This window comes from Nesoenas mayeri (genome assembly GCF_963082525.1).
Source record: "Nesoenas mayeri genome assembly, chromosome: 1".
Taxonomy (NCBI): domain Eukaryota; kingdom Metazoa; phylum Chordata; class Aves; order Columbiformes; family Columbidae; genus Nesoenas; species Nesoenas mayeri.
The window spans coordinates 93,794,698-93,816,702 of record NC_137541.1 but is presented as its reverse complement, the minus strand read 5'-3'; the positions used below and the strand labels follow the sequence as shown (position 1 = coordinate 93,816,702).

Sequence of the window (22,005 nt, the reverse complement as noted above, 5' to 3'; positions counted from 1 at the left end):
AACAGTCCTTTGAAAGAGAGGACTCTAAGACTGTCTTGTGAAATCCTAGAGAAAAGAAGCAAAACATATGCAACCAAAAACCTGCCTCAAGCCAGCTTTTGGGCTGACTTAATCTAGTTTTTCTCCTCCCTCCTTTCCTGTTTGCACTGCTGGATTTATACTGCAGGTGTAGAAGCTGTACCCTTCCTGTGAAGACACATGTACTGTGCCTTGGCACCACCCCTCTCCTCCCTCAATGAATGCGGAAACACCAACCCAATGTTGAGATGCCCCAAGCCAGCAGGATGCCAGGAACATGTCCTTTCCTCACCGCAGCCCCCCCAGTGCCTGAGGGTCACCTCAGGCTGCTTCGAGCAGTCATTAGCTAGTACTGCAACACATGAATGCATTAGTATATGGGCTCAAAGGCCTTAAAATTATCAGCAATCCACAGAACTATTTTAAATCATTTTTATTTAGAAATCCCTTTTATGACTTATGAAAAGCATCACCTCTGAGAAGTTGTGTAGATGGCAACGCTAAAAGAAAGTGTTAGCAAGGGCAGTCAGAACTGAAAGCCTCTTCACACAAGCAATCACAACAACCTCCTCCTCTCCTTCCCTCCCTTCTCCTGAGGTGCAAAGAGTGGGGAAAAGAAAGCTATTTCTTCATTTAAAGCCCAATACTGATGATCAGGTCACTCCCCTTTGAGGGAAAGAGAAGAAGCAGCAGGAAGAGGTTAGGCTTCCATCTACGCATGCCATCCTGGACCTGCCCTCAGGAAACTGAGGCACCACTTACACAAGTGGGGACTGGCCAAGCTTTACTCAGGGGGAATGGCGGGAGGAAGCAGACTGAGCCTCAGCATGCACAGGACTATCTGGCACATCAAACCACTCAGGGTGGTGGCTGCTGTCTGGGGCTAGTGATGCCAGACTGCCCTGTAGCTGCATCTTGCAGTGGGGAAGGAATTCCTGAATAGAAGTCTTGGTTAAAAGAAAAAAAAACCCACAACATAAAAAACCAGAACAAAACAAAAGGCAGAAAACTTTAGTTTCCACTTTAGCAACTCATCTGCAGGAACAGAATAAAACCACTCTATGGAAGAAATGCAATTTAAACTTCAAAGCCATTTGTATCCATCTGTGGCAAGCTCGGCAATGCTGACTATCCCATAGCAAATGGAACTGACCAAGAGCAGTGAGCCCTGTGTGTCCTTCACAAGACTTATAGAATTAAGTTGTCTTCCAGGCAATAGTTTGCTAGGTTTTGTTTTTGTTGTTGTTGTAGGTTTTTTTTCTTCTTCACTTTGGGTAGCAAGGTCTTAATGCAATATCTGTTTACTACAGTTCTCCAAGAGGCAAGATGTTTCTTGGCTTTTATCCAAACCATTTAGTTCACATACATATTGGAAAAAGCTGTCGTGTCAGCAGCTAAGGTTGATATCAAGAGAGACAATAAGAGGATTAAGAGGTGGAAAGCTTTAGAAGGCAAGCTACTGAATATTTCACAAGAAATGAAGCTGAGAGGGTTACTGATGCAAAGGGAAGGTCAAAAAGCTTAAATCCCTCAGAGACAGTTAAGAAATAATAAAATAGCCATTAGGCATTCCAGTTGTTGATATACATCTTTTAGGATCCCAGTATTTCAATCTGATTTTTATACCAAGATTTTGCTGAATGTGTGTCAGTCACATACAGCACTTGTGAAGGGGATTTGCTGCGATACATCTACAGCATCACAAAAATGGTCTGACATTTGAGAGAGCCTCTTAGGGCTGATACTTGGTGCCTTTATTGCTCATTATTATTAACACCTGAATGCTACTAATGTGGATGGAGTTCCACATCTCCAACTGCGAGGGTCTGGTGAGATCCAAACTGCTGAGTGATTTCACAAAGACTGACTCCTTGTCACAGTTACCCCCTCCCACCTGATCATCTAATTACATGGTTAAACAGATTTTCTCCATTATTTCTCACCACTATCAATGGGGGAAAAGCAGACAGTAGAAGGATTTTACAAAGCATTACATGTGTTTGTCAGCAAAAGGACCAGGCAGAGGTAAACTCAGGTGTTTTCTGTAGCCCTGTCAATGAGAAGAGGCAAGGCACAGCAGATCTCTCTTTGTAATTTTTTCATTTTACACTACAATGATCTCACCTATAAACTGAAAGACACAGTGTGCCAATGGGCAACTCAAAGGACGTTAGTTTCTTGCAGAGTAGGGAGGGACTTAAGTGTTACATTAGCTTGCATTATCCTTTAACTTACAAGTATATCTGAAATAACCCTTCCCTGTCTCCAGCCTACCAGGAAGGCATTAAGAAGCTTGGACAATATATTTTATATCTTTATATCTTTGAGCTCATGGGGCACACTAATGAATTTATACTTTGTCAATACACTGCTTCTGTTATACCATGTTTTTGTGACACGTTTTACTTAATGACTTTCTGGAAATACTCAGTCATAAGAAATTTCTCTCCCACCTCCTGCTTAAGTACAGATATTCTACTGTTAGAGCTGAAAAATGCTTGCCATTTCCTTTTATCTTGACATGCTATTTCAGTCTTGCATCCAGGCACTTTGCACTTTAAAAATGTTTGAATTATAAAGAGTAACTTTCTAGCCCTTATGACTTTATAAAAAACTGTTTTATTTCTTGGAAAAGGTAAATTGGCTTTTCATTAAAAATATTTATAGAATTAAATTAGGAACTATTTTTTTAACTTATATTAAAAATGGTTACATTTAAAAATTACTGTTTCCCTTGTACTACTACTGAGCTATTGTCGTTTTGTATTATGAAGCAACTTTGGCTAGCAACTTGCCTACTGTGTGATTTCTCTTTTATTATTGGTAATTATTTTCAAGTATTCATCCCATTAAATAACCAAATGAAAGACAATAAATTTGCATGCACAATAAAGGAGTTTTAGAGGTATATAATATTTGTTCATTGGAGATGGTAAATACACAGGCATCCACAGCTGCTTCTTTGAGGAAGTGTGCTAAAAGGACAAGTAAAGTCAGCATTAACTAACAACTGAAAACTGGATCTTCTGTGTACAGTAGTTTAAATGACTGTTGGGAATTTATTGGCGAAACTATTAATTGCAACAGATTAAAGATGAAATGTCATTTTTTTTCCCCAAAGTAACATGCCAGTTTCAACCCAAATTTTTGCATTTAGAAGTGTTGAATCTAGGCTAGATAACATGGTACATTACTTGAGAGAAAAACTTTAATTTCCTGCAGCTACCATGAAAAGGAACATGGAAATCAAGACATCAGAGACTTCAACCTATGTCTCCATTGTGTCAACAGAGACTTAGATAGCTTACCAGATTTAGTGCTGGTAAGTACCGTTTTTCTTTCAAGCAATTAGACAAATCATAAAATTGCAGCAGTTACTTTTTCAAGCTCTATTTTCCTGTGGGATACAGTGAACATTTTCAGTATTTTCTTGAGATGGAGTAGTCCCAGACATCAATCTTTGTTGCAATAGCAAAATGCAATCATGTAGGTTCGGCCCAAGAAAATATTTTTCCCCATTAGCAAATGATGAAAAACAAAAATCACAAAATAGTCAAATTCATCACTTCATTCATCTCAGATGTCATTTACCATTTTCTGTACCACTTTTGTAGAGCATGGCCGATTTTGTCAAAGCTTTTACCAACTAATTGACAGAGAATATCTTCCTTGCTCAGTCACTGCAGGTTCCACAAAAATGAAAAATATTTTGTCCTTAAAATTGACATTTGCTAGGCATTATTGAATATCTCTGCAATCACTCTAAAAAGAAAGTCAAGAGTAGAGCTAAAATAAATAAATTGGAAAGTTTTAAAGAACTGGAAGTTATTGACACTCATAAATCCAATAACTTTGTCATGCCAATGATCAGGAGCAATATCCCTGGTTTCAGATGTATTGAGTCAGGTAAAAGCAGTTTTGTCTGGTGATTCGAATACATAATTGCAAAGGTTTCTGTTAAGGATTTCTAAATGATAGAACATTGACCAAGACACTGAACCTCCTTTCTTAAACTCTGTTCTAATATTTTTTTTATTCTGTATTCTGTACATTCATTTGCAGCATTTTTGAGTGGTGATGCAATTACCAGAGCTGTTCTCTACTTAGTTATAAGGCTAATGTTTTTTGAATTTAGTAAAAAAAAACCCCAAACACAAACACAACAACTTTTGTGATAGTGTGACGGGATGATCTATGAAGAGCTGGAACTATGCAGATGTGTTTTTGTAAATAGAGAGATCAAAGCAGGATTCTGACCTGTGTAGCTACATTGCTAACAGATCTATCCCTGGTTTACCACTACAATGAGATTTAAAACCAGGTCTCATCTTCCAAGTGCACATAAGGATCGGTTCATCCCACAATCAGCAACAGCAGGTGAAAGGAGGATTGAAGCCAGATTAACAGAAGGCCTTCACAGAACAAGGATTTAACTTGACTGTGTTAAATACACCTGTGGCACAAGTCACGCCACTAGTAGTTAATTCCCACTGCAGTCTGTGACAGCACTGAAAACGCTCCCCATATTGTTTTAATTATAGACTTTTTCATATTTCTCATTGGGACACTAATTTTACCAGTTTTATGAGAACACAGGCTATGGTTTGATGCTCAGTTCTGTATGTCAAAGTCAATTCTTTTCACTGTATGTTATTCAGCTTTCAAGAAGATGCAATAAAAATTGACTTTACAACAACCTAAAACATTTGTTTCTTTATAGACATTAGAATTTTCTGTACTACGCAAGTAAAAAGTGGGTGACAGCACAAGACACTCCCAACATCTTTGTTGTGTTAGCTGAGAAACGGCATTCACATGCCCTCCCTCCAGGGGCTTATTTTAGAGGGAGGAGAATCGTCAGGTCCTACCCTGGCTCGATCAGCTGGGCTTCAGAAGCACTGCCCCAAATCTGTGCAGGGACAGCAATATATATTAATTTCTGGAAGAGAGCGGCCTTAAAGATTTCTTCATTTAAAATTGCTTCAAGTTGCACCCACCACTGTTTCTACATCACTGCTGTCAGAAAGGCAAGAAAAACATACAGAAGATTCTGGATGTGGCCTTATACTACATCAAAAGGAACACGGTGTGTGTTTTTTCTCTCTGCATGCCACAGCTGCTCTATTGTGGATCAGGAGTGATGGATTAGAATGACTCCAAGAACTGCCAGCTAATATCTACACCACAGCAAGATCAGACAGCAGCAACCTGTCTGAAATGCTGTGACAATGTCTGGCTGCCATGAGAACCGCAGGTCATGCTACTGTAGGAGATTTTAAAGTAGCAACCTACAGTTTTGTGGGTTTTTTTGTTTGTTTGTTTGTTTGTTTGTTTTTTAAGGCACTGAAACTGCACAATTGTCTACCGAATAGGAAATAAGCATTCAGAAGATAAAGTACTGACAGTCTCTTGGAGATTTTTCACATTGCTTCAGTTTCTTGTGCAGTCTGATGCCACCATATTTTCTCATTACACTGGGGCAGCTGCACTCAGGTGAACTAAGAACAAAGCCAGTGTCAGAGTTATCAGTGGGGCTGACTGAGCTGGTTACTCATTCATACCCTTGGACCTGTACTTGAGTTCAGTGGTTAAAAGGAAAATGGAAATCTAGACAATCCAGATGCTTGTAGCTCCTTTAACTTCACTGTGCATCGAAGACACCCATTATCCCATGAAAACAGGACACTCAATAGGTACAAAATCAGATGTAAAGCATAATGAAATTGTTGAAAATGTAGAAAAACACTGTAAGCATCATAGTATACACACTGAGAAAGATGTTAGAAGTTTAGTTACTACCATCTCAGCAACACAAGATGTATTTCTTAGACATTACAGTCATGTATGAAGATCATGACTTCGCAAACAAGGTGACCATTCAAAGCAATGATTATCTAACTTTCTAGGGAACTTACCTGAATGTTAGCAGCTTTTCTTAAACTTTGTACCAAGAAAAAGGAAGGAAACTACAGTGACTGGTTATGCTGGTCACTCACCATGTGTTAAGAAAAGAACTATGAGTTTTAAGCCTGTGGGTGGTGCTTGTAGGGGACTTGATGTGAATGGCTGGGGGCATGGAAAGAACCAACGTGCAGAGGACTATTCAGACACCAGAAACCCAGCCAGAGGAAGGGCAAACCAGACTCTGCCTGAGATATAGCTGTGCTGCCCGAATACCAGGGCACAGGTACCCACCATGGTGGCATCACAGTGCAGGTGGGTGCTCCTACTGCACTCAAAGAGCAATTAAACTCCCAAAGTACATGGTGAGGTGCGAGGTGCCCTGACCACCAAAGGGAGGTGGATGCCTCCAGACGCTCTTAGGCCCTGAACTCAAGTCACTCACAAATTAGGAAGGTTAAACAGACAGCTCCTGGCCCTACTCCAAGCTGTTCCTCCTGCCCCATGGGAGTTTCCCTGGAACAGTTCCTCCTGCAGACAGCAGCCCAGGGGTGGTGAGGATCACTTCCAGCACCTGCTCCTGGAACTGGCAAACTGAAGAGTAAGTGTCATTGAAAGCTGCGAGTTTTACACATTGCAATTCTGGGAAAACATGGTGAGTTAAAGCACTCATGCCTTCTCTCCCTGTGAAGAGAGAGTTATTGTGCCCTCAGAAGTCATAAAGGTGAAGAGAACACAAGTGCTTGAGCACAAGAGCAGCAAGATGGGACTGGTGGTGCTGTTTGGCACACGCAGATGTGGTTTATCAAGAGCTATAGCTAGTTGGAAAAAAAAATGAACTAAAACACCTCCAAGCAACAAGGTGTAAAATGCACAATCCTACTGTGCTAAATACCTCACTGTATGCCGCTAGGCTTACTTTAAAATAGGCGAGGCATTTAAAGTAGAGTCTAATTAGGGACCTGTTACCTTGCTCACATTAGACCTCCCTGTAGGTCTTAGCTCAATTCCACTGCATGCAGATTTATACAAATTGCCTTTACACCATTGCCTTGGAAATGTAGGGGATAATGAATTCCTATAAGGAGGAAAATTTTGTAAAGGCAGGTTAGCTAACAGAATGCACTTAACCAGCCTGGGGCATTGGTAGTGACTTTGGAGGGGCATCCTCCCCTGCACTGCCTGCAGCAATGGGGACCAGAGTGCTGTCCTTGGGTGATGTGGATGCCCACCCTTAGGGCCAGGCTGATGGTAGGTGCCTTCTGAGACTTGCACTACTTGGAGGCAGCAGAGCAGAATATAGAAAACAGTACCTGGAATCAGTGACTGACCCAAACCACTGAAAGTCTCCCAGAACTTGCCCAAAACTCCTGCTAAGGACTGTCTTTTCTACTGAATTGCAGAAGCATCCACGCTGTAAACAGTCCCAACTTTAGTCTTCCTGCCTTTCCACCAGGCAAGAAACATCATACAGAATTATGTAGTTGGGCTCTCCCCATGAGACAAAAGTAATAGAAGAAATTTTGCCCAAATAATTGGCAGATGCAAGGTTCAGCACAGCACCTTATTCAGCTATGGATTTTAAAACTGGTTACAGAACTTAGGTATTGAGAATCTATCAAGAAACATTAAACATTAAGCTACTGCCTCTGACTTCAAGTCCTTAGCCACAATGCACTGGTGGAAACAGTGGTGGTCACTGTTTTCTCAGTCTTCTCCCTAGGCCTCTCCTGCTGGCCACTGTCAGGTGTGGGATGCTAGGCTTCCAGTTTAACCCACTACAATGTGTTTTATTCTGTGCTCCTCAGGCATAACCACTGGAAGAAGTCTGCTTCAATTAGGTGGCTCAAGTCTGCCTTTGCATAACTCCTTGCTCAGCAAATACCAAATGTAACAACAAGACAAGGTAAAAGAAGCTTGTAGTCTCTTTACACTGGTGATATATCCTTATAGTAGATTGTCCCCCATTTACAACTTTTTGTGCATGTTTCCTTGGTTTTGAGAGAGGTTTGTCACATCCTGCACATGTTTTATGTTCCTTTAAATACTGCCTTGCACATGTCTTATTTACTCAAAAAAGATACCACAGCAAGACAACATGCATTGTCAGTTACTTAAAAAATAAGGTTCAACACTGGTGTAGGTACCTTCACTTAAGTCAAAGATGTCTTAGAGATAAACACACAGAATTGATAAATGTTAGAGAAGCTGAAACAAATGAGGAATTTGATTCTAAATCCACCAGAAGACTATATTTTTCAATAGTTACATCATGGTTTACGAAGTCTGAGAGATTAGCATTATATTTAGATGGCAAAATTGGACCAGAAGAATTGAGCTCCCTGTTGTGAGACACATCTGTAGGTGTGAAGCAGGTGCCAAGGGAGAAAAAGAATGTGGGTTTTTCAGATCAAATTGGTCAACTTGATCTTCCTTTTTTTCCCTAACCCATGATATGTATATGATTTCCTACCCATTTGTGCCTGCCCAATAACTTAATATGTCAAGTGATTTCAATGAACTTGAAGCAACAAGCAATCTCAAGGATATTCATCCCCTCTCTCTCAGATATTTTACGAATTGGCCATTTTATAGCTACTTCACTAGTGAAAAATACATTAAAAATTACTCAAGGAGGCAGAGTCCTCATTGTATAGCCAGTTGTCATCATCTTCCTCAGGATGCTTTTAAGATGAGCCCAACCTCTTTTCTTCCTAAAACTGTTTCAGCTATAATCAGCTACAGTTTGGGGTTTTTACTCTTTTTCCTGAAACAACAACAATAGCAAAAAACAAAACAAAACAAAACAAACAAACAAAAAAAAACCACCACCAAAAAAAACCCCACCAAAAACCAAAAAACCCCAAAAAAGATAATAAGAGGGGAAGAACATAGAATTTTTTTTCCCTGAAATGGTGATTTACTGTCTAAGATTATGAAATATAAAATGAAGGATTTTTGGATCTTTCCCTAGCTTAGAGATCTGCTGTTTGAAGATTTTGCACCTTATTGATAAGGCTAGTACCACTGAAGATTGCCTGAAATGTCCCTTCATATAATCCCACTTTAACGTGCCCACAACTCAGTTCATCTGTTCTTTTTTCTTTTTGTTTTTATTTTTGTTTATCGTTTGTGTGTGTATTTTGTTGTTGTTGTTGTTGTTCTTGTTGTGTTTTTTTTTTTCTTTTTAAATATGTCAGGTGTCTGCCTCAGGCTGAATTTTTTTTGGAAGCATTTCAGCCAATATCTCAGCTATTTCAGCAAATGAGACAAGGATGTGCAGGGGGAAGTTTAACTTGCACTGAGTATTCTGATGACAACTCCTTTGAACAAGCTTTCCGTGCTTTAAAGTAGAGAATAAAATTTGACGAGAGGGAGAGCATCATATGAAAATGACATGATTCATTCCTCCATATGAAAATTTGAGCCATTGGGCCAAGTTATAAGTCTTCCAAAAAATTGCAGCCTGCATATCTGTTAGTGATTAACAGCTAAAATTCTATATTCGATGAGCACATTCGTGCTTTTCATGGGTTTTTAGTGATATCCAGATTGCTTGTATAATGCCCTCAAAGAAGTGCTATGAGCACATCTGTCTCCTAAAAGTTTTTGTATGTGAGACAGCTGGGCATATGCAACCCTCAGACTAAATATACATTACAGGCTTTCAGGAAGAACGCTGGCTATTCTGAGCAGAGGTGAGACAGGGCAATAGCAGGACTGGGGTAGAAGGAAAGGAGGGGGTGAACCTGACAGTTGTACATCCACACGAATATGGGAAGAAGGACACATATGAAAGGACAAAACAGAAATCACACTGGAAAGCCAGTCTCCTTGTAAGAGACTCATAGAGTCTTCAATCTAAAGAAGTTGGATTTTATGAGCATAGCATTATTTTATGTGAAATTGCAGAGGATGCAACAAGAGGGATGACAAATCTCAAGGGAAGAAGGCAGAGTTGGGCAGGCTAGACAAGAAAGAGCAGGGGCCAGGAGCAAGACCAACAAGGAAGCGAGCATGGCATGGTAAGGCATGAGACAAAGAAAAGCAGGGTGGGTGTTCAGATGTTGTGGATGCATACATCTAAGTGGACATGCTGTCTGCAGTTTACCTGCTTCCTAGATCTTGTACCATTGCCTACACTGGCTGACCACCATCCCACTCTAGAGCAGAGCAAGCCTTGCATTCATCTGAATGCAGAGCCTGGGTCCAGGCATTGCAACATCCCCATCATGTTTTGTAGTCCCACCAGAGGACTTTCTGTGCCTCTCACTGAGGACATTCCATGTAACAGAGTAACGGCTCCATTGGTAAAGGACACAGACAAGTCATATTCTACAGCACGTGACAGATTTTATTTGGAAATTGCAAGACCAAGGGTGAGTTTTTAAATTCTGGAAGCCTGGACTTAGAATACTCAGGATCAATTGGGATCTGTGGCTTCTGTCTGACTGTTTTGTCATTTTTTCAACTCGTGTTCATAAGAAAAGTTTTCTCATCTCATTTTCTTGCTTCCTGAGATAAGGAGTAGTAGGTATCTCGGGTCTGTGTTGCCAATCCAGCATGAGTCCGCGTGATCTGTTCCCAGGTAGCAGTGAAGTCTTACTGGCTACTATCACCTCTTTTGGCCTAGGCCGTATCACTAGCACTATTCTCTACGAGCAGACTGCACATTAAAGAAGAGATAACTGCAGTAAATGTAAAATGTCACGCCAACATGTTCTTCCATATATTATACTAGGAACTGTGAGAAAAAAAAAAAAACAACAGTGGGAGGGAAACTGCAATAGAAAGGCAGGTCCATGTAAGAAAGAAGTATGGAAGAGGCTAGAGAAGATGGCCCCCAAAAGTTTGTGAGATTAAAGGATAACATGTATGCTTGCCTGGAATTTATTTCTGGGTGTTTTACAATTCTTGAGCGCTTGTCTGTCACAGCCATTTGTGTCACTCATTGGCAAATATCCCAGTCTTTACACTTTTTATGCTAGTGCACAAAAATCCTGACATCTAACATTTAATTTAATAGGTCAGAGGTAGGGAAAGATGATCATAAGCTTGAATAATTAATATTTGTTGTTGACTTGGCACCAGAGCGCAGAGCACCTGCCTCCAAGCATAATTTGCTAGGTTAGGCTGATTGACTTTTTTCTTTTTTTTTTTTTCAGAACAATTCTAAAATAATATTATACTAAAGTTGTGAAGTGACCTACTGCAAGGTTGAGGATTCCACTGTTAGACCTGCTGTTTAATAATCTCCCTCTCTGCCCACTAAAGTGTAATGAGAAAAACCATAAGACTCTTTAATTACATAACTAAACTCTCTTTTACTTCTCAATAAACCTTTGCTCAATCCACTCTCTAGACTGGATGGTTCTCACTGTGAACGTAAGAACGAAGTACTACCGCCCATCAGTGTGGAGCCTGGTCCCTGACCTGTAACGTCAGCAAGGTCTAATTCTCTGATGTAAAGACCTTTGAGCACACACACACCTGTGCTGATGAACTGCAGATCAACTCACCTCACTGTGTGATAATACTCAGCTTTTCTGTGGTCTGTTGTGATCAGTGTAGGTGAGATTCTCAAACTGTTCTGTAGCAAGAGCCAGTTCTACATAAAAAAACATTATCTAACTGGACAGGTGAGGAAAGTAAGAGCATGAACTCATAGTATCCCATACTACGGAGTCCCAACACCAACAGAAGGCGACGAGAGACCCATGCCTGGTTCAGGGCAGGAACCCAACTCCCTCTCTCCTTCTGTGCTCTACTGCTTTCTTGTTGAGTTTTCCCACATAGGTTTATTTTACTCAACCCAAGCATTACACAGCTAAAATATACTGTATATTTAGGTGCTGCTCTCAGAGCAGGTGGATTCAAATGCTGTTTCCCACCATTCATATTCACATCAGACTATAAACTGCTCATGCCCATTACCACAATGAGAGGAAAACAATCATGCAGAAGAGTGACTCACAGACACCTGCCTGTTCAGTGCACATAGAACAAGCCCAATGTGCTATTTTGCATTATAAAGCTTATGGAGAAGTTAATGTATCCACACAACAATGAGCCACTATGGCTCATTAGAGGCTCAGCTTGCAAAGTTCAAAGTGTACAAACATAGACATGCAGGACAAATCTGAACTAAGCATTGTACCCTGCCCTCTGCCTGCATCAACGATTTACAGGCTATCTGGTAAATGATTTATAAACCTGAAGATAACAAAGTATAAATGTATGTCTGCCCATGCTTTACAAAGGATACACTTTCTGGATAATTTGCTATGTCTCTGAAAATGTTTCAAATTTTGGTGTCTGCTCTGCTGTTTACAGGTAAGTGCCTAGCACCCTATCTCACTCATGTCATTTCCTTCTGGCTTGTTAAATAGTGAGATGACAAAAAACCCCTGTGTTACCACTGGAACAGTACTGATGGAGGAGAATTAACTGGAAATCACTGTAGCAGGGACATATGGGAGAGTGGGCGAGCACAAGATTGTATAGCAAATTCTGTGAAATACAGTCTTGATTCTGCTCCTCATCTACTTTTGAACCTCTTCCTGCTCAGCACCTCTGGTATGAGGAGTGAGGATGTATTCCTGACCTAAGGGGATTCTTACTGGATGGACTTAAAATCTTAGAAAGAACTTAAAGCTGTTTTCCTGGAATCTTGCCTAAACATTATTCTGATCTCAAAATTTATTTTTTGTTAGAATCAATTTCACATGCATTTATAAGGACCCAAAACGATCTATTTCACAAGTGATTTCTGGGATGTCTGATTTGAATCACTTCAGCAGACTGATGTTTTTAAAGCTCCCAGGCTGTCTGATCATTGAAACTTCACAGCACCCTGCAACCAGGGCACCTAAAATCAAGACTCACCCTGTAAATCTTGGATCAGAATGAAAATGGATGGGGCAGGGCTGCAGCATCAACAAGGCTGAAAGAATGCTCTTCCCAAAGCAGCACAGACTGGTACAGTCAATGATCAGTGATGCACATGCTGTGAAATTAATTTATTCCTCACTAATTTAGAACAAAGCAGGCAGGCAGTAAGTGCCTGTTGACTTCTTAGATGATTGCCCACATCATGGAAAGATACTCCACCCACATGTGTACATTAAAAGCATTTCTTAGATCCAAGTGCTCCAACACACTTGCAGTAAATACAAGATGTGAAGAGCTAAGGCAAAATGAGATAGACAGAATTGGACAATGATTAATCACGAATTAATAAAAATGTTTTGTGAATCGGGACCACAGCCAGTTGTAGTCTGTCTTATGGGCCAAATTCTCTTCCTTGCCATATCACCCTAAGTTTTGGCTGCAGTAAGGCTCTGCAGGGAGTGAAGGAGATGGAATGGGCCCTTCTCCCTCCTGCAAGTTAGAGCTTGCCTAGAAACCTTCCTTTTCCCTTATTTGCAATTCCTGATCTGTCATGCAGCTGAGCTTGGACTATTTCTGGGTACTTGTCTGTCTTCCTGAACCTCACAACCCCTTTCCATTGAAGGCAAGCATGACACAAACAGTGCCACCTGGGAGCACTACTGCCTGCTGCCCCTCCTTTTGGAAGACTTTATTTTCATCTCTCTTATGTGTCTGTCTTTCCCCACAGTTTTTTTTGCCCTCTTTCCCAACTTCCTTTCTTCAAAAGGCAGGAAGAACTGTTTATTACTGATTTTTAATGAGCTCTTAAAAGTTTCATTGCTCACAAACAGTTCAGTTTTTCATTAATTGTGAATCTTTTCACCAATGATCAAGTTAATGGTGAATTAAAATACAGGCTGTAAGACTCCCTAATGAGAACCTGACACTTCATTACACCCTCAACTCAGCTGCTATAAATCACTCCTCATAATAAACCATCTTTGTGCCTCTGGGAAAAGGTTTTCTGGGCTGTTTTCAGGGTGCAGCAGCAAGGGATGGGCTGCAAGAGTGTGGTGTCCTGGCACTGGGATCGTTACCAAAGTCTCTCAGATGTCCAGCTGGGGTGTCTTGCCTATTCAGTCAAGGTTAAACTGATGGCCACATATGGATTTAGGAAGGAAATTTTGCCAAGACCCACTAAGCAGGACCAATGAACCAATGCTTCTTTAAATACTTTGCTGCAGGGAAAGGAGTTCCTTCCCTAGGATTATTTAGGATTTTTGTCAAATTGCCTTGCCCATACCTGACAACCTTCTTGACCCCTGGCACCATGCCAGCAATTGATTTAATAGCTAATTCTGCATTAAGGGTCTATAACTTGTCTGCCTTTGCTGATGAGGGAATGAGGTTGATGTTGCATCTCTAATGATTGCTAATGATTGAGCTCTCATCTCCTGAACCAGATAGTCCTTGGGTCTGGTGTAGTAAAATTAAGACTTGTCAAATAATAGAGGATTCAAGCTTTAAAAATAAACAGATGATGCCAAAATTTCAAAGACTGGATGATATGAACAATGTTGAAGAAGTTAACAATCAGTGAGTAACTTTTGCTGTCAACAGGTATCACTAAATCTGACTTATTTTTATTTTAAGGTCTGTTACCATCCAAACATTTCAGGATACATAGTGTGTGCATACACATTTTTTTTTTTTGATCATTTGAAAAAGCAATATTCAGGTGTTTGACTTTAATGTAACTGTACTTTTCAACTGAGAAAAGGTGACTCATGGCCCAGAGGTAGCCTGCAAGATCCAAAATTCTATCCCTGCTGCATTCTACCTATGTATGCAAAGTACTGACAGATATCTACATCTTGATTTCCATGGAATGCCACATAACCTAGAGAAATACTTAAGTGAAGAGAAAACCAGCTGCTTTTCACACTTTTATTTCAGTGCTTGCACTGTTGGGCTGTGGTGTTCTGAATCCTCAGACCAAGTCCTGGAGTCTGGCTTTGTGATTTTTTTCTGAATTTAGAAAGTTAGATGGATGAAACGTGGGGCAGGAGGTGCCCTGACTCATTTCTAACCTTAAGAAACACACCTCAGCTGCAGCATTTGATTTACTTTTTCAAAGTTCTCAACACGTCAGCACCAGCCACCTCAGCAAGGTTAAAGTGTCCAAGGTTGAAGTTTAGCTGTGTCCGAGTTTAGCCTCTGTCCAAGCTCTGTCCAAAAGTACTAAGACTGGCAGCCTCACCTCCATGAGCTGACATTTTGACCAAACAATCGCTAAAGCTGATAATAAGAAGAGTTATTAGACTAAAAAAAAAAGGAGCCAGAGCAATTGCCAACTTTTGACATTTAAATTCCCTCAATATAAATAACTTCAGCAATAGGTTTCCAGACTGTCAGAAACTTGCAGTAGTCTTCAGAAACTAGGAAGAGAAACAAATAGCTCCAGTTTATATGACAATGTGCACAGTGACTGAAGTATTGCTAAGTAATTGTCATTTTTTTTTTGTAAATATCACAGCAAATTAGACATAAACCACTTTTCCCTGTGGTATATCTACCCCAGGGATAAATTTTGGTCCCAAGCCTTGGGCTCTCTCCTCACCACTTATGCTGCTGATCTAGATAAAAAAGGCTCCCTAGGGGAAGCATATCCTATACTAAAGCAAGTTTAAAGGTTTGTCATCTTATCATTTAACTCTACCATTAGACTTGCAAATGATGGCTTGCCTGCTCTCCCCGAAGACTACTAAGCACATAACGGCTCACACTGCTCAATTTTTAAAGAAGAAAAAAACCCATATCAATGAAATGGGTTCCTAAGCAGGAAAAGGTGTCATAATTTAATCCCATACTCAAATGTTTGACTGTGTGATAAAGTGGATCATTGTACATTGAGCTGACAGAAAAAGATGTCTTCCTGGGAACATTTTGTAGTCGCAACCCACTTAAATATCTTGCTTTCTAGAAATCTATCCTTGCACAAGAGAATTAAGCTTCCATTTGAGTCTAGTATGAAAAGATTTTAATGCACAGTAATTTAAGTTCTATGCAGGTTAATTTTATATTTAAAGTGCAATTTGCCTGCTACACTGTAATTCTTTTTATTATTGCTTTTTTTTTTTTAAAAAAAAAAGATAGTCCATGATGGATTAAGTACACCTTTGCTATTTTGACAAAGATGACAGGGTTCTACCACCATTTCCCTCTCTTAAGTTTAGTCTTGTACTAGTTTACACTAATCCAAAAGGAGATGCTCAGAAGACATGATAGCAATAATTTTCCCCCTGGACAATCTGTTCAGGTGTACAGGATAGATAAAATTACTTGCTGAAGGCAATAATTATATGAGCTACTCATCTGCTTGCAAAAAACAACCATTTTTTCCTATAATTTGCTTTTTGTATGAGAACACAGAGTGAATCTTCAGGAGATGATGAAAGGAAACACTCTAACTGGTAACAGCTGATGTAGCCCCTGTAATAATTCATTCCCAAAACGCACTCCTCCTGTATCCCTTCAGGCCATTAATCCCCAAGCGTACTTTTCAAATAACATATTTATTTAAGAGAGAAGAGAGGAAACAGTATTGAATAAAAACATTAATGCACAAGATGTCTCACTGCTCCTCACAATGAGTTAACTTTGTTTGATCTTTTTTTCAGCTCAATTTTATACACTATGAGCCATTTCATTAACATTACCCACCTGCTCCTAACTCCCTCTAGTCTCACATCCAGGTGCTCTGTAACTCCATTTTCCTGGTTTCTGTTCTAGTCTTCTGCAAGGTGGAGAGCTTCAGTCTTTCAGGAATAGTCTGTATTTATAAAACAAGTACCTGAGCAACAAACTCTTCCATGGTATTTTACTAAGCTGTGCAAAAGCTGGGGCAAAATTACACCAAGTCTGAGAAAATTAAATTTAGGCAAGACATAGGTTATTTGCTGAAGACCATTCATTGTACTCGGAGGGTCAACTCAGATAGAGACAACTGATCTGATGCCCCCAGGCCTACATTTGAGCTTTAAGACCTTCCTTTCTCTGACCTCTGCCAGAGCACAGGTGAACACGCAACCTTGCTTATCTGTTTACTCCCAGAGAAAGAATAACAGGGTTATTTCTGGTTTCACTAGAAATGGTCTCACTCCATTTCTTCTGGAGGTGAAGTTTGCCCCTTTCAGAGACAGATAAGGAAGAGGAAGACAGAATGAGCTAAGTCTGAAGGATTAGCTTGAATATAAAGGTACTTACCTGATTTTCTTCAGATACTTCTGCATCTTTGGAGTGTGCCAGCAGCCAGGGACCAGCCCTGGAGAGGTGGCTCCCAGGTGCTAAATGCGAGAGGTGGAAGGATTTGAGAGAGCAGCTAGAAAAGAGCAAGAACTGGGTATCAACAGTGACAAAAGGACCCAAGAGCAGAGCCGACACCCCTGCCTCCCCTTGGAGAAGCCGGGTGCACTTGAATCAAAGTGAATATTCAGTACGGTTAGGAATGGCATTTCTCATTGGATGCAGGTGCAGCCAGAGCAGACTGTATATTAAAAATTGAAAGTTAATACACTTAAGATGCAGCACTTTGCCTCACAGCAGCCAAGACAACACCTGATGGTCCCACCAGCAGAAAGACAAGCTCATTTTTTGAAGACACTGGCAGCAGGGAAAAAGAAACACAAAAAATCAGAGCTGTTTACTGATTGTGTTTTCTAGCTTACTGTGAAGCTGGGAGACTAGAGCACATATTGGTAATAAAATTTAATGTTTAAAGGCCCTTACTAACTATATATACACATTTAAACAAAAAGTGAAACCTGTTAATGAGTCAATTTCTGATCTCAATCCAGAAATGTGATCATCAGCTTACAAAATATTTAATACTTAAAAAACATTCTAAACTCACTAAAGCAAAGTTAAAAGCTCATAGATTTTCTACAGGATAATAGTAAATTGATAGAGAATGAAAGAAATTTGGCATGAGTGTAGTTTTATCTTGTGCAGCTCTGGAACAGAAGTATAGCAATTTAATAGACAAATGCAATAATTTTTTTTTTTTTTCTTTTTCTTCCCCAGGCCAAAATCTTACTTGTTTTCTCAAGTACAGAAATATCTATTTCTCAGTTCCCTAAGGGGAAGAACAGTTCACACAACAAGAATCTTCACACCAAATGTTTGAACTTAGGTTTTTCTATGGAGTTGTTAACATTTTTCAAGATGGTATTCCTTGAAAACTCCCTATCCCCAAATTTCTGCCTCCAGTTTCTGATTATAGTAACTGAAGTAAGAAAGAACTACTAGGACTGCCATTACTTGCCAAGTAAATTTCCTAAGGCAATATTTTATGTCTTTGTTAAGAGCTAAGATGAGAACCATCTTTTTTTTGGTTGTTGTTGTTCATTACCATATCATCAAGAATTTTATTTCTTTATTTTCAAGCATTTTTTTTTGACTTTGAAAAGAAACAAAGTGAAAAGGAGCCTCAAATACACTAGCTCACATATCTGCTACCTGTATGCATTCAGCATATGTTTTCTTTTTTTAAAAAAACTAAAGAGATACCATACTGCAGATGATCAACAAAGCTAGCACTAGTAACAGATGAACTGGATTCAGCTGAGCATTGTACATGAAAACAAACATCTGACATTCTCAGTTAGATTTTCCTCCTGGAAATTCAGGAAGCAGGGCATTGGAGAACTGTTGGTGAGGCGAGAATTTGCCCTGCTGAGCTCCCACTTCAAGACACTGTAGAAAAGGGTTTGAGTTCTTGGCCCATCTGTACTAAGTATGTGCAGGTCACCCACAGGTGTCCACTTAAACCCACTTCACTAAATTGAAGCACAACTGTTTACAGACACTGGCCTCAGCTTGGCTGATATTTCCAAGTTTCAACTTAATCAGTGGTTCATTAAAATTTGTATTATTTGGATTGACGTACTATTTCAGACCTGTTTAGCCCCAAATGAATTTATGTCTCAAACACTGGAGACTAAAAAGAAAAGACTTCTCCTGTACCAGGGCATTACATATGAAGTTAATGAGGAAGTCAGCTTTTTTTCTTGGACAGAATGGTTGTTTCAACATCTACAAGAAGTTCTTCTGCATCTGGGGTGACCTCAAAAGCTGTCTAAAGCAGCATGATAACAAAGTTGCTCAGAATTTCCATGCATGCAATTCACTATATGTAAAGGATGTGTACATTTTGTTGTTGTTTGTTTTGTTGTTGTTTTCTTTTTCTTTGTTTGTTTGTTTTTAAACATCAGGCTTCTCAGCATACCTGAGACTAATTCAATTCTAGTCTAGCTTTTTTTTTTCAGTGACAAGATTTTGTATTAAAAAATAATTTGTGCCTTAATTTGGTCGTAACTTTATTTACTTTGGATTCAACAGCAAAATAATGAGTTATAGCAGCTGTTTTATTAATGTCAAGTTTTCTAAAAAAAAAAATCTTTCTGAAGATCTAAGGTGGAACCATTTTTGATTTCTGCTAAATAAACTACAGGTCCAAAGACATGCTCACATGCTCCTTCGATATAAATATATTTTTTGAAGTGCATATTCTAAAATATTTTTGTGATACCACGAATATTACACAGCTTCCATTTCAGGTGTCCTTGGAGCACCTTTTCTGACAGAAGAATCTGCAAATCAATTTATACGACTTAAACGACAGATACCATATTCTCTGAACTACTGGGACCCCAGCAGCAGCCAGAACACATGGGGATACACTGTGGCTGAGCAGGTATTTTCTTCCATCATCTTGCAGTTTCTGTTGAAGGAAGGAAAGTGCAGGTCTGGGATTAACTTGTAACAGTAAATCTTTGGGGCAAGGGAGGAAATCTGTCCGATTTATCAATGTAGGCAAGGTTGCTCAGTAGTCACACACTGTATCTGTTCAGTATGAAAGCTCAGAATATTCTTTTCTGTTTTGATCTACATCAGGTTAGTGAAACATGGAAAGCTTTGAAAGACACAGCACAATACTACATGGACTTGGGTTCTTCTGCCTTCAGTCCTTCAATTGCCAGGTATGATGGGGGTTTCTCAGAGCAATTCATAGACTCGGAATGCATGCTTGAACCTGTAAGTAAAATTGGCCAATATAAGGGTGCTGGCAATTGGGTCCTAATTGTATAGCTTGACACATTCACAAACCCAATTATAAGAGATGTCTAGAAAAGTTAAAGATCTGTTTTTACTGTCCAACTTCTCTAGTTATTTAAATGAGGTAATTTCACTGTGGCAAGTCCTTTTTGAAGCATGCTTTGGAAGAATTCATTAAAAGGTTAAAGAATATATATATTTTTAAAAGTCCACAGAAGCTATGCTGTAGCAATGTATCCTACATGGTTTAAAAAGCAGAGAGAAAGCAATTCCTGAGGAGAAAAATAAAGGATAAAACCCCCCATCTATTTCAGTAACAAAATTGTATTCAGTGCAGAATAAAACCTCAGCAGAACAAAATGGAGATGAGACATAGCTGTTGGTAAAACCAGTATTAATAGATCAGCACACAAGTACATGAAATGAAGTGTCTGAAATTGTCATAGAAAAATTGTTTAGGACTGTGTTAAAATGGACACATTTTGGGGACATAATTTTGTCCAATTTATGGAACAATTGCTAAATGATTCTCTGTGACAAGCACAATGCAGAATACACACATTATTCCTGCAAAACATTTTTCATATGAAGATGCTGCAGTCCTTTGAAAAAAACAGCAGTGGGTAAAACTAAACGCATACAGCTTCACGTTTTAGTGCTTTAAATAGTTACTGAGACATAGCAATATGATCAGTCTGACTGTAACCACCAACAGGAAAATGGGTAGATTTCTTCTCCTAACATATTTTTAATTGAATATGCTTTGAATTTTATTGCCTTAAAAGTAGCTTTCTTTTTGAAAGTGAGCACAAAGTTTCATTTTGAAAGGCAGCTTTTGAAAAGCACTTTTTAAAATAAAATAAGAATTTGATTTGGAGAAGCTCAGATTGAGATGTCTAGGACTGTTCCACCTGAAAGGTGATCCCAGTTTCACTCAATCTAAGCAGAAGAGAACAGCTAAAAGTCATTATTTCCTTGCCTTCATGCCAAGACTTCAGGTGCTGCCCTTGGGTGACTGAAGGGAAGCACCAGGATATTCTCTCACTGTTTCTAATCCTGATACAGGCAGCAGCTTTCTTGGCTAGCAGTAGTCATTCTGCCTTATGATGAATCTGAAGTTACATTTACTCAGTTTTCTGGAAAGAAACCACCCTGTCTTTTCCACATAGAAACATTATTGAGAGAGAATATGACTAACTGCATCTAACTGTTATTTGTCCAATAAATGTGTCTGAAGGCTGCGGTCCTGACAGCTGTCAGGTGTACTGCAAGATGAGTTATGCCTCCAGAATGATAATCCTTATGATTGTCATATGACAGGATTAAGGCCAGTTTACAGAAACACACTTATAGGCACTCCCACTGAAGCATGTTTGTGATTTCAGAGTGAGGCTGGTTAACTCCCAGACTGAAATAAACATCCCAGTGTTAATATGACAGAAACTCAAATCCAGACCTTTTATGAAAGCATATAGTATAGATGACATCAAGCTAGAATTTACAAAAAGCATTAAGGATAAAGTAAAACAGTGATTTCCAACCTTACTGTTCATGATTAGCAATATTTCTGAGACAGTCAAGAAAAGCAAGCCTGTACAACACATGCAGGAATCTGGTTCAGGGTCTGCACTTCCAGAAGAAAATGTGTGCAAAGCTTGCAAATCTGAAGATGGTAGATGCTGACAGGATCTTTAAATTAATCTTGCAAAATTTTTCTAAAAGCAATTTATTCCATCTTTTCTAGTGACAACATCAGATCTTACATGGACAAGCTACAGCAGTCTGGGACTCACCTCCAGTAACAGACAAGGATGAGCTATTAAATCCTGCATGTCTCATATTTGGCCATGTTAGGTTATGGCGTTATGCTTTTGCCATTATGTATTTGATAAGATGACTTTATCTCATCCCGCTGTCTAAAGCCAAAATTAACACACCAATTCTCTCAATACTGCATATTTTATATTCATAAGTAGAAGTGACATGTAGGTCATGGTAAATTGAATAAGAAATTGAAGACAATGTAACTATTAACTTTTAGCAGATTATGTTTAAAAGCCCCTGTGTTTTCAGGTAAAACTTTTTTTTTTTTTTTTTTTA

At 39.3% G+C, this 22,005-nt stretch overlaps 1 protein-coding gene across 1 annotated transcript; it reads left to right on the top strand.

Moving 5' to 3' along the window:
• Positions 1-12,203: 12,203 nt before the first annotated feature.
• Positions 12,204-21,707, top strand: LOC308052964 (uncharacterized protein C3orf85; the record flags this gene model as incomplete). The annotated part of the gene is made up of 4 exons (XM_080363679.1): positions 12,204-12,252; positions 19,395-19,543; positions 19,744-19,829; positions 21,650-21,707. The coding sequence occupies 4 exons, from the start codon at positions 12,204-12,206 to the stop codon at positions 21,705-21,707; spliced, it is 342 nt and encodes a 113-aa protein (XP_080219805.1).
• Between the last annotated feature and the right edge of the window lie 298 nt (positions 21,708-22,005).